The sequence below is a fragment of the Anomalospiza imberbis genome, chromosome 28 (assembly GCF_031753505.1).
Source record: "Anomalospiza imberbis isolate Cuckoo-Finch-1a 21T00152 chromosome 28, ASM3175350v1, whole genome shotgun sequence".
Lineage (NCBI taxonomy): Eukaryota > Metazoa > Chordata > Aves > Passeriformes > Viduidae > Anomalospiza > Anomalospiza imberbis.
The window spans coordinates 4,545,726-4,560,896 of record NC_089708.1 but is presented as its reverse complement, the minus strand read 5'-3'; the positions used below and the strand labels follow the sequence as shown (position 1 = coordinate 4,560,896).

The 15,171-nt window shown below is 53.5% G+C and overlaps 1 protein-coding gene across 1 annotated transcript; it reads right to left on the bottom strand.

Annotated features, from left to right (window-relative positions):
- Positions 1-601: 601 nt before the first annotated feature.
- PRNP (prion protein (Kanno blood group)) lies at positions 602-13,928 on the bottom strand. The gene is made up of 3 exons (XM_068174369.1): positions 13,815-13,928; positions 10,071-10,855; positions 602-615 (listed from the first exon to the last, which is right to left on the bottom strand). The coding sequence occupies exon 2, from the start codon at positions 10,851-10,853 to the stop codon at positions 10,074-10,076; it is 780 nt and encodes a 259-aa protein (XP_068030470.1). The 5' UTR covers positions 10,854-10,855; positions 13,815-13,928; the 3' UTR covers positions 602-615; positions 10,071-10,073.
- Positions 13,929-15,171: the final 1,243 nt, after the last annotated feature.

The window sequence follows — 15,171 nt, the reverse complement described above, 5'->3', positions numbered from 1 at the left end:
GCAGAATGAAACCCCCTGAGTCAGAGCCTGGCTTGTCCAAAATAAATCACTTTTTGTGGCTAGAAATGCCATGGAAATGAGTAAAAATGAGGGAAAAGAATAAAACCTGCCTGAATGTCAGTGAAGCTCCCCAAGGAGAAATGCTCTCACCTCCCAGACTTAGACTCCCACCTGAATTTCTGGAGGATTTTTGGGGAATATTGGGCTGGTTTAGGGCCTGGCTTGTCCATAATAAATCACTTTTTGTGGCTAGAAATGCCATGGGAATGAGTAAAAATGAGGGAAAATAATAAAACCTGCCTGAATGTCAGTGAAGTTCCCCAAGGAGAAATGCTCTCACCTCCCAGACTTAGACTCCCACCTAAATTTCTGGAGGATTTTTGGGGATTACTGGGCTGGTTTAGAGCCTGGCTTGTCCATAATAAATCACTTTTTGTGGCTAGAAATGCCGTGGAAACGAATAAAAAATGAGATGAGGGAAAAGAGTAAATCCTGAATCCACTGCCTGAAAGCCAGTGGAGAAGTTCCCCAAGGAGAAATGCTCTCACCTCCCAGACTTAGACTCCCACCTAAATTTCTGGAGGATTTTTGGGGAATATTGGGCTGGTTTAGGGCCTGGCTTGTCCATAATAAATCACTTTTTGTGGCTAGAAATGCCATGGGAATGAGTAAAAATGAGGGAAAATAATAAAACCTGCCTGAATGTCAGTGAAGTTCCCCAAGGAGAAATGCTCTCACCTCCCAGACTTAGACTCCCACCTGAATTTCTGGAGGATTTCTGGGCTGCTTTAGGGTTTTCCCAGCCCTTAGGGATGATTCCTCCCCAGGGATTATTTATCCCCGCGGTCCGCAGGCTCCATCCCGGGGAATTCCCCCCCGGAAGGTAAAACCCGGCTCGTTTTGGTCTCCTGGAAGCTGAAGTCGCGGTGTCCCCGCGGTGCCCGGCGCTCAGCCGGCCCTCCCCGTTATCCCTCCCCGCACGGGGGGCAGGACTTCCCGCTGATCCCACCGGGACAAGCCCGCAGCGAGCCGAGCCCGGCAGACGGGCAGCGCCAGCACCGGCCCCGGCACGGGTAAGGCTCTGCGCGCTCCCGCACCTCGCGGTTTTGGGGTGAAAAGAGAGGATTTGGGTGCAGAGCGAGCCGAAAGATAATTGGAATTTGTTTGGCACAAAGCTGGGATGGGGAGAGCAGCCCCGGGATGCTCCAGCGCTGGGCTTTTCCCTGCCTGGTGAGCCCTAAGTTTGGGCAAGTAGAGATGGGGGGAAAATAAGAGGGGGAAATCCTCGTGTGGGGATTTTTTGTGGGATTTGGCGCCCGGTTTTGCGGTGTTTGTGCCAACAGCTGGAAGGGGGACGCTTTCTTTAAAATAACCCCTTTTTAAAGTGCTTTCTTTAAGATAACCCCAAAAAAGCCGGAGGAGCGGGGCAGGAAAAGGAGGCAAATTAAATGAAATTTAAATTTTTGAAGCGCTGGGAGTGGAACGGGGCTGGGGGGCGGGGGTCAGGCCTGGCACCTTCCAGCGGGGAGGGAATCGCTGACACAGGGATGCCACGGCCGGGGATTTTGTCCAGAGGCTTTTGTCAACACGGCCGCGGCTGAGCTGGGGATGGTTCGGGGCCCGCGATGGCTCAGCAGCTTCAGCACAATGAGCGTGTTTGCTCAGCCCCGGGGAGGGGGGACCTCATTCCTGGGGGGAGCGGAGGGGTCGGGGCAGCCTGGGGACTTTGGGGTTGTTGGCCCCATGTTGCTCCCTGCTTGTTGGAAGTATGGGATGAGGTAGAAATGTGAAATAATGCGTTAAATTACAGAATTCGGGAATGGGGTGCGTTGGGAGGAGCTTTTAATTTCATCCAGGCCAACCCCTTGTTATGGGCAGGGATGACTTCCACTGGAATGTATAAATTACGTATCAATATAATATATAAAATAGGTATAAACACATTAAAATATAATAAAATAATACCGCACTTATTAATATCACAACATAATATATAATAAAATAAACTACTTATTAATATAATAATATATAATAAAACAATACCATACTTAATAATATAATAATAGTACAGTATTTTAATATTATATAATACACAACATTATTTATTATTATGTATTAATGGTCTCTATTAGAAATCATCGGTTATTGATCACATATTGTTATATATTCTGTATTATCTATAATACATAGTGACCTGCACAGTGAATGAATATATAAATAAATCATAAAATAGGGATAATATAGAGAGATAAATAGAGATAACAGAGATAAATAGAGACAATATAGAGAGAAATAGAGATTATAGAGACATCAGTAGAGATAATATAGAGAGAAATAGAGATTATATAGAGACATAAATAGCGACAATATAAATAGAGATAATATAGAGACAATATAGAGACAATATAGAGACAATATAGAGATAATATAGAGAGATAAAAGCCACTAAGGTCAGCTTGGTTCTAATAACACCAAGTTTGGGGGTTTGATCCCTGCCTGTGCCACTCACAGAACCCCAGACTCACAGAACCCCAGACTCACAAAATCCCAGACTCACAGAATCCCAGACTCACAGAACCCCAGACTCACAGAATCCCAGACTCACAGAACTCCAGACTCACAAAATCCCAGACTCACAGAATCCCAGACCCACAGAACCCCAGACTCACAGAATCCCAGACCCACAGAACCCCAGACTCACAGAATCCCAGACTCACAGAACCCCAGACTCACAGAATCCCAGACCCACAGAACCCCAGAGTCACAGAACTCCAGACTCACAAAATCCCAGACTCACAGAACCAGACTCACAGAACCCGAGACTCACAGAACCCCAGACCCACAGAACCCCAGACTCACAGAACCCCAGACTCACACACCCACAGAATGGTTAAAAAAGACCCACCAAGGTTGGAGAAGACCTTTGAGGTCACCAAGCCCAACCCGTGACCCCCACACCGCTGAAGAGCTGCTCTCCATCCTCGTGGGTCCCCTCCAGCTCAGCGGCTCCTCCGAGCCCAGCCGCACAAATAACGCATCAACCCCGCACGGACGGCTAGCCCCGCTCCGGGCAGGACCCCCGCTCTCAGCCCCCTCGTTGTCCCGCAGGTGGGGCAGGATGCGGGCCCCGGAGCACGCCTGGTGCTGGGCGCTGATGCTGCTGCTCGCCCTCCTCAGCGACGCCGCCGGCGGCCGCCGCGGGGCCGGCGGGAGGAGCGCCGGGGCCGGGGGGCTCCGCGGGGGCTTCCGCGCCGTGTCCCGCGGCGGCAGCGCCCCGGGCCGCGGCTCCAAGGTGGCCGGAGCCATCGCGGCCGGCGCCGCCGCGGGCTACGGGATGGGGCTGCTGGGTCGCCCGCGGCCGTCCCGCCTGGGTCACGGCATCCCGGCGGCGCGGCAGCCGCCGGCCGCGGGGGGGTTCCACGCCGGGGGCTGGCCCGAGCTGGGGGGCAAGCGGGGAGCCCCCAGCAGAGCCCCCGGCGAGCGGCGCGCCGGGCTCGGGCTCGCCCTGCTGCTGGCATCGGGAGCCTGCCTCGTTAGCCACGGGCTGCAGCGCTGAGGGCACCCCCGGGCACCCCCGGGGACCCCCGGCCGGCCGCGCCCGCCGGCCTTTCGGAGAGAACTGACTTTCCTGGGAGATTGGATGTGGCTTGGGGAGGTGGGAGAGGCGCTCCTGGCCGGCGGCCGGAGCTGGGTGGGCACCGGGAGCTGGACCCTGCGAGCCCCAGCCGGGACCGGGGGGATCCTGCGAGCCCCAGCCGGGACCGAAGGGATCCTGCGAGCCCCAGCCGGGACCGGGGGGATCCCGTGAACCCCAGCCGGGACCGGAGGGATCCCGTGAACCCCAGCCGGGACCGGGGGATCCTGCGAGCCCCAGCCGGGACCGGAGGGATCCCGTGAACCCCAGCCGGGACCGGAGGGATCCCGTGAACCCCAGCCGGGACCGGAGGGATCCTGCGAGCCCCAGCCGGGACCGGGGGGATCCCGTGAACCCCAGCCGGGACCGGAGGGATCCCGTGAACCCCAGCCGGGACCGGAGGGATCCTGCGAGCCCACCCGGGACAGCACCTGCGTGAGCAAAGGCAGCCCTGCAAGGACCTGTGGAAATCGGCCCCCGCAGCGCTCGGCTCGGGATTCCCGTGGCACGGCTTCACCAAAAAACGCTCCTTCCCCCCAGAAGAGCGCTGGGACTCGCGGGGAGGGGAGTGTAGGGCTTGGAAATGGAAGCCTCAGGCACGCAATAAAGTTTGGCCTTGAGACATGCTCTGATTTTAACCAAATCCATCGTCTTTAGCACTGGGAGCCACGAGGCTGCCTGGGGACAAACGCTACTCGGTCCCATCTCTCTGGCTTTGATATGATCCATCCCAATCCTCGATATCCCAATTTTCAGCATTCCCTGCCCAAAACACTCGCACCTGTTGGAGTGACCCTGTCTCAGGTGCTGTGTGTTTGTCGGGGAGGAGGAAGACACAAAAAGGAGCGGTGTGAGGGTTGGTTTGTCCTCCAGCAGCTGCATTTTCTTCTCTAATCCCTGTCCTGGGGGGTTAAACGTTCCCTAAATCCAGGTTTTAGCCGCAGCAGCTCAACCACTGCTGTGAGAATGGAAAATAAAGTGGCTCCAAGTGGAAAATGATCCCCAAAAGGCTTCTGGGCAGGTGAGGTCCCCATCCTCCAGCAGGGGAGTGCTCACTGAAGGTTTTTGAGGCTGGATGTTTGGGAGTGGCTCATCTCTCCTGGGAATCAGGGATTTTGGGATATGAATGTCCTCAAGGAGGGGAGGAGGTTGGGTCTCACCTGTAATCAGGGTTGAAAGGAGCCCCAGGCAACAGATAATGATTTCTGGGGTTCTTTTACAACATTAGAAATTCTACAGGAGTCACTTCTCCCAAATCTGCCCTAAACCGGACACTCCTGAGGGCTTCAGAAACTTTTTGGAGCAGGGATGCCCCATGGCCTTGTCCAAACCAGCACCATCCCTGGCTGAGGAGCAGCTTTTAGCCTGAACAAACCCATCCACACCTCCAACGCACCGAGGGCTTGTTTGTTTGTTGGGTTTTTTTTTATGGGCTCGTTTGAAATCCGGGAGAACCTCCGGCCACGGATCGGATTTGTATTTTCCCACCATTTCTTTTGCATCCAGATGCGGGTCAAGCTTCCGTGTCTGCATCCCTCAGGGGCATTCTCTGTTCCTGGCCCTGATCTGAGCTCAGGGACGCTGCAGGAATGACCCCGCTCTTCCTAAATCGCATTCCCGAATTTATTTCTTGCCTTTTCCCTCCCAGTGAGAGATACAGGGGGATGCTTTTGGCGTGGAAAGGATTTTCCACAAGGACAGGGACAGCCAGGACGAGGAGAAGTGTTTCCCAGTGCCCGAGGGCGGGGTTAGGTGGGATTTTGGGAAGGAATTCCTCCCTGTGAGGGTGGGGAGGGGCTGGGATGGAATTCCCAGGGAAGCTGTGGCTGCTCCTGGATCCCTGGGATTGTCCAGGACAGGGCTTGGAGCAGCCTGGGAGGGTGGGGAATGTCCCTGCCGTGGCAGGGGTGGCACTGGATGGGATTTAAGGTCCCTCCCAACCCGAACCACTCCAGGATTCCGTGATAAAGTGTCCAGGATTCCACGGTGAAGCAGGGCTTGGGTCGGGCTTAACGCCACCGAAAAAAAAAAAAAAAAAAACAAAAAACACAAGGATATTTAAGATCCCCTCCAAAAGCTCCGTTCTCCCCCCCCCCCGTGTTTAATTTCCAGTCCACCCTGCAGGAAAAAAGAAAAAAAAAAAAAAAAAAAAAAGAGTAACAGCAATTAACAGCCTCATTAATCACCTCGTGCTGGGAGCTCTGGGGTTGGAGGCTCTGCCCGGAGAGCGGCGCTGACCTCGAGCACCCCGGGACTCCGAGAACCCTCGGGGAGATCCCTTCTCCAGGTGAGTGGAGAAGCCAAACCCCGGCGTTTCCCAGCTCCGGGGCGGCACCAAGCCCGGCAGCACAGCGAAATAAAGTCATTTTCCACCCCCCGTCACAGCCAGGCTGAGGCACCCGTCAGCCTTTAGAGGCAGAAAGTGCTGCTGAGTGCCCCAAACAGCCCCAGAACGGTGTCACAGCCCGAGAAAAAGCTCCTTGGGATGCCCCAGGTGACAAGTCGTGTTCGTGCTGCAGCACCTGGGCCTAAAGGACGTTACAAGGCAGCACGGAGCGGTTTTGGAGCGGTTTTTTGGGACATTGAGCCGTGGGAAAGCAAGCCCGGGGGCTGCAGCCGGGCTCGGACGGGAGATGGAGCTCTTGGCCCGGGATCCGCGCCCCGGAGCGGCCGCGGCGATGGAGCCGCCCCGGCTGAGCTCTGCGCCCTTGCTTCAATCGCAGGCCTCGAAATCAGATTATTCCTCCCCCAGCTCTCTGCAGAGCGGGCGGCTGTGCGCCGAAATTCCTCTTTTTACCGCTTTTTCCAGGCGGGAAAAATGCGTTCAGCTGGTCTGCCTGGGTGGGGGGTGTTTGACTGGGGAGGTGGGGGATGCCAAGGGCTGTGTGATGAGAGATTTGGAGAAAACCCTAAAAAAATCGCCTCCAATTTTATTGTGTTTACACTTTGAGGGAGTTGGTATTTATGCTTTGTGGGGTATTCACATTTTGGGGTGTTTTTATTTATTTATTACCATCCTGGTGAATCAGGAACTCCTCCATGCGTGGCTCCTGCGCACGCTGCAGGATTTGGAGCATTTTGCTCATTAATTAATTTCTCTGCTTCAGCAGATCACTGCAGAGGGGTAATTGGATCCAGCTGTCCTTAAAGGACACAAGAGTTCAGAGTGTCACCCCACTTGGGTGTTCCCAGAGCCAGGAAAGTTCTGACCTTGCCTGCTGAGCTCCAAAAATTCACCCCAAACCCCCGTGATGGGTTAGAAAACCGGGGTGCTGCGTGTGCTGGGAGGGGGAAATGTTATTTTTGAGCTCGTCTGAGCATTGCCAATGTGTTTCCCGTGACTGGGAGGGAGGGAATTGAAGGGTTTGGGGTTAAAAATGAGAAATTTGTTGTTCTGCTGCTGCTGAGGTCAAACCCTCCCCCGGGGGAGTTCACGGAGCAAGGGCTGGGAGCCTCTTCCTGGAAATATCCATGAGTTCATCTCGGGGAAATAGGGTTTTTTTATTTTTCATTCTTTTTGTTCCCCTTCCTTTGGATGAGGTGAAGTTTTTCCTTCCTGCTCTCGGGGGAATTTCTGCTCCTCCCGCGGGGCTGGTGGAGGAGGGGTCCTGCGTTTGTGAAATGCAAATAAATGGAAATAAAAATCCCATGGAGAGCGATTTGCGCCGAGCCCCAGCGCGGGCAGCGGCTCCGGGGGGCTCTGCCCCTCGGCCCCGCTCAGGTGAGACCCCACCTGCGGGGCTGGGAGCCCACCTGGAGGGCGTGGAGCTGCTGGGGAGAGCCCGGAGGAGCCGGAGCCGGGCTGGGAGAGCCGGGAATGTTCATCTGGAGAAGGGAAACTCCAGGGAGAGCCGGGAATGTTCATCTGGAGAGGGGAAGGCTCCAGGGAGAGCTGGGAATGTTCCCCTGGAGAAGGGAAGGCTCCAGGGAGAGCTGGGAATGTTCATCTGGAGAAGGGAAGGCTCCAGGAGAGCTGGGAATGTTCCCCTGGAGAGGGGAAGGCTCCAGGGAGAGCTGGGAGTGTTCCCATGGAGAAGGGAAACTCCAGGGAGAGCTGGGAGTGTTCCCCTGGAGAGGGGAAGGCTCCAGGGAGAGCTGGGAATGTTCCCTGGAGAAGGGAGGGATCCAGGAGAGCTGGGAATGTTCCCCTGGAGAGGGGAAGGATCCAGGAGAGTTGGCAATGTTACCCTGGAGGAGGGAAGGCTCCAGGGAGAGCTGGGAATGTTCCCCTGGAGAAGGGAATGATCCAGGGAGAGCTGGGAGTGTTCCCCTGGAGAGGGGAAGGCTCCAGGGAGAGCTGGGAATGTTCATCTGGAGAAGAGAAGGCTCCAGGGAGAGCTGGGAATGTTCCCCTGGAGAAGGGAAACTCCAGGGAGAGCTGGGAATGTTCACCTGGAGAAGGGAAGGATCCAGGAGAGTTGGCAATGTTCCCCTGGAGAAGGGAAGGCTCCAGGGAGAGCTGGGAATGTTCCCCTGGAGAAGGGAAGGATCCAGGAGAGCTGGGAATGGTCCCCTGGAGAAGAGAAGGATCCAGGGAGAGTTTCCAGCACATTCCAGGGCCTGAAGGGGCTCCAGGAAAGCTGGAGAAGGATTGGAGACAAGGGATGGAGGGACAGGACACAGGGAATGGCTTCCCACTGGGAAAGCAGAGATTTAAATGGGATTTTGGGATGGAATTCCCAGAGGAGCTGGGGCTGCTCCTGGATCCCTGGGATTGTCCAGGACAGGGCTTGGAGCAGCCTGGGACAGTTAGAATGTCCCTGCCCATGGCAGGGGTGGCACTGGATGGGATTTAAGGTCCCTCCCAACCCAAGCCACTCCAGGATTCCGTGATAAAGTGTCCAGGATTCCACGGTGAAGCGGGGCTTGGGTCGGGCTCAACACCACTGAAACAGCAAATGTAAAAACTCCTTTATTAGAACAGCAACTGGAATTAGACAGAAATTAGAAAACGCTTCTTGGGCTGCAGCGATATTCAGCAGGGGAGGACAAAAGGGTGACTGTGACCGTGGGGTTTGGGCCAAATTCAGTGCTGGAAGGGAACAAAAGCCCCCTCAGGCCGGGGTCGGGGGATGGGGAGGGGTGGAAATGCGGGAAATGCAGAAGAAATGCAGAAATGCGGGAAATGCAGAAATACGGCGGGGCCGGCCGGCCGGGGGCTGGCACACAAAGGAGGCTGCCGGGCACCTTGGCTTGATCCGTTTTAATTTGTACCAGACGTGGAACACTTAGAAAAGGCTCAGCACGGCAAATCCCGGGCATGCACCGTGCCGGGGTTACAAAACATCCGCAAAGTCCGGGGCACCTCCAAGCCCTGCTTTTCCGGTGGCCGTCCTGAAAAGGTTCTTTCCTCTCTGTTTATAGATATTTATATATATAATATATATCTTCACTTAGCTTACACCAAAGCAAAAAAAAAAAAAAGAAAAAGAAAAATAAATCTCATTTAGGACAGTGTTATTCAGTGCCTTGCAAAAATAAAATGCACGAGAGATATTAAACCGAGCTCGGTTCCACAAGCGCAGCGCCGCGGGTGTTACAGCTCGTCCCCAGCCCAGCATCCACACGAGAAGCAAGAATTTCACCCGTTGCTTCCACAGGGTAAAGGAATTACTCACAAGTGTGACTTTTTTTTTTCTTTTTTTTAAAGCATCGCCCTTGCCAGGCCCGTTTCTCCCGGTGCTGTTTGCTGTACCGGCGTGGTTCAGCTGGTTTCAGTCTCTTGCTCCGTGCCTGACCCACCCTGAGAATCCTTTGTGCTGCCTTGTAACGTCCTTTAGGCCCAGGTGCTGCAGCACGAACACGACTTGTCACCTGGGGCATCCCAAGGAGCTTTTTCTCGGGCTGTGACACCGTTCTGGGGCTGTTTGGGGCACTCAGCAGCACTTTCTGCCTCTAAAGGCTGACGGGTGCCTCAGCCTGGCTGTGACGGGGGGTGGAAAATGACTTTATTTCGCTGTGCTGCTGCAGGGGGTTTTTGCAGCGTGCGGGGTGTGGAGTGGCAGCTCCTTATGTACGTGGGGAAGGGGCTTTTATTTTTTAGGATGAAACGGTTCAAATCTTTCAACCTGGCAGCTTTGAAAGCCCCATGGCTGCCCCTCTGAGATCCCCAGGGAATGGGGGGGACTGAGGGGTGAGATAAAACCCTGCCTGTTAACAAAGAGGATTTTTGGAAAAGCTCCTGCAGAGCTCCCCTCTGCCTGGTCCCTCTCGGGGTGGCCCCGAGGAGGAGGAGGAGGTGAAGGCCGCGGTTTTGGGCTCCAGCGCCGCTCCGGGGCCGCGTTTGGGGCGGAAAAGGAAATTTTCATTCCGTTTCTTGCCTAAACCGGAGGCGCCGGGGAGCGCCCCGGGGGCTCCTCACCAAAACCGAGCAAGACCTGGGCGGGGGGACCCCACGGCGGGGAGGACACGGGTGACACGTGGCAGCCGCGGGGACTCTCTAGTGCAGGGCGGCGAGGACGAGGAGCAGCAGGGCGGCCAGCGAGGCGTCGTCGGCGAGGCGCGGCCGCGTGCCCGAGGCCAGCCGGTACTCCTGGTACTGCTGGACGCACATCTCGCGGATCACCTTGGTCACCACGCGCGTCTCCAGCTCTGCCTCCGTCTGGTTGAGCGCGGCGCCGGCCTCTGAGGCGTTCTTCCTGGCGGCGGGGCCGATGTTGTGCTCGGTGACGGTGATGTTGAAGCAGTCGGCCACGAAGACGTCCTGCGGCACGGGGCCGCGGTAGTCGCGGTAGTAGACCTGGTTGGGGTAGCGCGCGGCGTTCTCGTTCCACCAGCGGTACTCGTCGGGGCTGTCGAAGCGGTAGTGCATCCCCGACATCACCCGGCCCATGGCGTAGCCCCCCAAGCCCCCCACCACGGCGCCCGCCGCCGCCGCCCCCGCCACGTGCTTCAGTTTGGTCTTGGGTTTAGGCGCCTTCCACGGATTTTGGTGGTAAGTTCCTCCGCTGGACGGGTTGTAGCCCTGGTTCCAGCCCGGGTAGCCGGGGTTGTGGGGGTAGCCGGGGTTGTGGGGGTATCCCGGGTTGTGGGGGTAGCTCGGGTTGTGGGGGTAGCCGGGGTTCTGGGGGTAGCTGGGCTGGCGGGGGTAGCTGGGCTGGCGGCTCCCCGTGCCCCAGCTGCCGGGTTTGCCTTTGCCCTTCTTGGAGGAGGCGACGTCGGTGCCGAGGCCGAGGAGCAGCAGCAGCAGCAGGCAGGAGGTGCCGAGGAGCCTGGCCATGGCTGTGGGGACAAGGACAGCGTCAGGGCAGGGCCACCCCCTCCCCGGGGCCACATAAAACACGGCTGGTCCCCTCAAATCCAGCTGCAGAATCAACAGCATTGCACTGAGGCTGTGTTTACCCACCTCAAACCCTTTTATTTATACATACATGTAAATTTTTAAATATATTTTTGTATCCATGAATACATGTATTTATATATATGTGTATATATAAAAATTTATTCATAATTGTATTTATGTATATTTCATTTATTATTGTATTTATATTTATTAATATTGTATTTATATTTATAATGATTGTGTTCTATGTTTATTGTATTTTATCTATTTATATATATATTTATATATGTATATATACATATATGTGTATAAATGCATTTTTATCTATTATATATATGTATCTTAATATATATTTTACACATGGGTGTTTTTATATATATTTTTATAGATGTATTTTATATATATTTTAATACATTTTTATATATTCTATATTTTTAATGTATGTATTTTTAAGTATTTTATATATGTGTATTTTTTTATATGTAGATGCATGTGTTTCTATTTTTAATATATGTATTTTTATATATGTATTTCTATTTTTAATATATGTATTTTTATATATATATATACATGTATTTATCTTTTTGGGCACTCAGTGCTGCAGGGAGGGCAACGCCCAGCCCGGACCCGGGGCGGGAGGGTCTTCTCCCAAATTCCCAAGATCTTTTCCCAAAATTCCCAAGTTCTTGTCCCAAATTTTGCCCAAGTTCCTGTTAATTAAGGGGCAAACTGGCATTTTTAGAACTCAGAGCTTGCCAGCATCACTGACTCAGTGAATGCCAGTTTGCAGCTGGCATCGCAGGCATCTCCCACACTGGAAAAGGAAAAATCCCATTTCTAATCCGGCCGGGACAATTGCAAATCCTTTGGAAAACGCCTCAAAGACCGAAAAGCCAAAAGAGCAAAAGCTGCCGAACCCCTCCGTGCCTCCCCGCAGCGCCGGGGGCACGGAATCGCTGCTGCCCTGGGTTTAATGACAGAAAAGGGATTTTCCATCCAGACCCCTCCCAGAATCGCTCCTGGCCTGCTGGGCAAGGTGTGGGTGGGCATTTCAGCATCCCTGGATGCGCCCTCTGCCTCGCGGAACAGCAAGAAATAATTCAGTTGGGGTCCTAAATTTATTATTATTTGGGGTTTTTTTCAGAGATTAATGGAGCAGCTTCCTTGGGGAGCCGCCCCAGGAATAACTTCAACGCAGGCAGGAGATGCTGAACGTTCCTACAGCCAAAAAGGCCAAACAAGCCCCTGTTCAAGCCAGAAATTCCTCTGTGGCCACCTAGACCCGGATTTGTGGGCCACAAAAAGCAGATTCCTCTCCTTGGGTTCCCTAGTGATGTTTTTTTCTCTCCCCTTCCCCTGCCAAAATCTGGATTTTAGTCCAGCAATGTTTGGATTAAAGGCCCTTCAGGCTCAGTGTTTTGGGTGGGATCGTTAGCAAGAGCCCCAACAAAAACTCCGGGGGATGCACAAGCCCGTCCCTGGCAGGAATTCCAGCTTTGGGATTTGGAAAAATCCGGGCTCGAGGAGCCGGGCTCGGGTGCGCTGCCTCCCTCACCCCGCAGCACCCACCCGCTGGGGGCAGGGATGAGATCAGGCAGGGTTAAAAATAGCCAAAAAGCAGGGGAAAACAACCGGCTCCTTGGGTGTCGGGAAAATCAGCAATGCAGGAGGGAAAAGCGGCGAATTGGGCATTTTTAAAAATATATTTTTGGAGCCATCACTCCCCGCTGTGAGCTCCGAGGGGTTAAAAATCAGGCCCTGGTTGAATTAAAAATTTAAAAACCTGGCTGGAGAGGGGTTCTGGCAAAGCGCTGCGGTGGTTTTCTTGAGGAAATCGCGGGGTTCGAGGCTGATTCAGGAATCCTGGGATGTTGCAGCGCTGAGCTGCTCCTCTAATTGCCTTTAGAGCTCTGACAAACAGGATAGGGGCGCTAATTAGCGAGCCAGGAGCTTCGCCCCAAATAAATGAGCTCCCTGGCCAAAGCCCTGAAGGAGCTGCTTCCTGGCAATCCGGGATTTTCTCCCGGAAAAATCCCAGATTTCTCTCGGAGAAATAAAAACCCGGAGCTGGCATCTCTCTGCTCGGAAATGCTATTTATGGCGGGACCATGGCATTAATATTAAATTACAGATCGAGTGATTTCACAGGGATTTTTTTTTTTTCCCTAACCTTTCTCCCCCAGATTCGCCCACCCGGCGGATGCTGGAGATGAATAATTAATTCAGGTGGTTTTGTGGCGGAGCTGATTTTCCGTGCTGGAGGAACCCAGCGGAAAATGGAGGCTGCGAGCAGCAATTACGTGCTCGGCGTTGGCAAGGAGGAGGTTTTGCTTCGGAGGGGAAAAACCAACACCCGGGTGCCAAAATATCCCTGGAATTAACCTCGGGAAAGTCCCCGGGGAAGGGGAGAAGGAGAGAAGGGAGGTGGGGAAGGAAGGGGGAGGTGGGGAAGGGGGAGGTGGGGAAGGGGGAGGTGGGAAGATGCTCGGGGATGGGGGAGTCCGGACCCTCCTGGGCTGAAAATTCCGGCCTGGGGCTCTGGGAATTGGGAATGAAATGGGAATTTCCCTGAAAATGTCACCCCTGGAGAAATCTCCCCTTCGCCCCTTTCTCTTTCCCTTCCCCAAACAACGGGGGAGCAGCTGGCGGCCGGGGGAAAGGGCAGAACCCTCGGAGAAGAAATTGCGGATGTTGAGTAAACGCTGAGTAAACAAGAACCGGGCAGGAGCAGGGCTCTGGCTTTTAAGGAGCCGCTGGAAATGTCTTTTTTTTTTTTTTTTTTTTTTTTTTTTTTGTCAGGGAAAGAGGCAGCCCCGCATCCCCGGGGCTCAAACCCCCCCTCGCCTCTGGGTTTATCGCTCCCGGAGCCCCCCGCGCCCCGTTTTCCCCGGCACTCACCGGCTGGAAGCGCGCTGCCCGCTCGCTCCGAGGTGAATCAGCCGCGGAGCTCCGCGCAGGAATAAATAGCGAGGGGGAGGAGCCGCTCCAGAGCAGCCCGGCCCCGCTGAGGCCGGCCCGCATCCCTCACCCATCATCATCATCACCACCATCATCATCCATCACCCATCCCCTTCCCCAGGGAAACCCGCGCCGGCTCCCCGAAATCCCCGGCTTCGCCCCAAATCATCCCCCGGGCACGGGGAGCGACGGCGGCGGCCAAAGGAGAGCCTGGGAAACCGCGGTGTTCCCGTGGTTTGAGTGAGGAATTAGCAGGGTTTGAGGCTGGTTTCAAAGCCTTGGGATATTGCAGCAGTTGGATTTTATACTGGAAATATAAAATTTCCAGCCCTGAGGAAATATCCGGGTTCGGGGCTGATTTGAAAATCTTGGAAAGCTGCAGAAACACGGATGGTTTGATTGAAGAATTATCAGGGTTTGAGGCTGGTGATAAAATCCTGGAAAACTGCAGCACCTGGATGATTTTATTGAAGAATTATCAGGGTTTGAGGCTGATTTGAAAATCTTGGAAAGCTGCAGAAACACGGATGGTTTTACTGAAGAATTATCAGGGTTTGAGGCTGGTGATAAAATCCTGGAAAACTGCAGCACCTGGATGATTTTATTGAAGAATTATCAGGGTTTGAGGCTGATTTGAAAATCTTGGAAAGCTGCAGAAACACGGATGGTTTTACTGAAGAGTTATCAGGGTTTGAGGCTGATTTCAAACCCTTGGGATATTGCAGCAGTTGGATTTTATACTGAGGAAATATCTGTGCGTGGGGGATGTTGGGAAATTGAAATATTTGGATGGTTTATTGAAGAAATGTTGGTGGGATCATCAGGATTTGGGAATCTTGGATAATTGCAGTGCTTTGATGGTTTATTGAAGAAATAACAATGGAATCACCGGGATTTGGGGCAGATTTGGAAGTCCTGGATGGTTGCAGCATTTGGATTTTATACTGAAGAAATATCAGGGCTTGGGGCTGATTTAAAAATCCTGGGAAATCGCAGCACCTGGAGGATTTTATTGAAGAATTTTCAGGGTTTGAGGCTGACCTGAAGATCCTGGAATATCGCAGAGTTCGGATTTCCTACTGAAGGGATATCAAGGCTTGGAAAATCTTGGAAAATTGCAGTATCTCGGTGGTTTATTGAAGAAATACCCAACAGAATGAGGAGGTTTGGGGCCGTTTTGGGAATCCTGGAAAATCACAATGCTTGGATTTTTTTAATTGACAAAACATCAGGGTTTGGGGTGGGTTGGAAATCTCCTGGTTGGAAATCTGGGAGAGGACAGGATGCTTTTAGCAGC

Bases quoted from the DNA above. Each gene is read 5' to 3' on its own strand.
- PRNP (XM_068174369.1), bottom strand. From the start codon at position 10,853: ATGGCCAGGCTCCTCGGCACCTCCTGCCTGCTGCTGCTGCTGCTCCTC.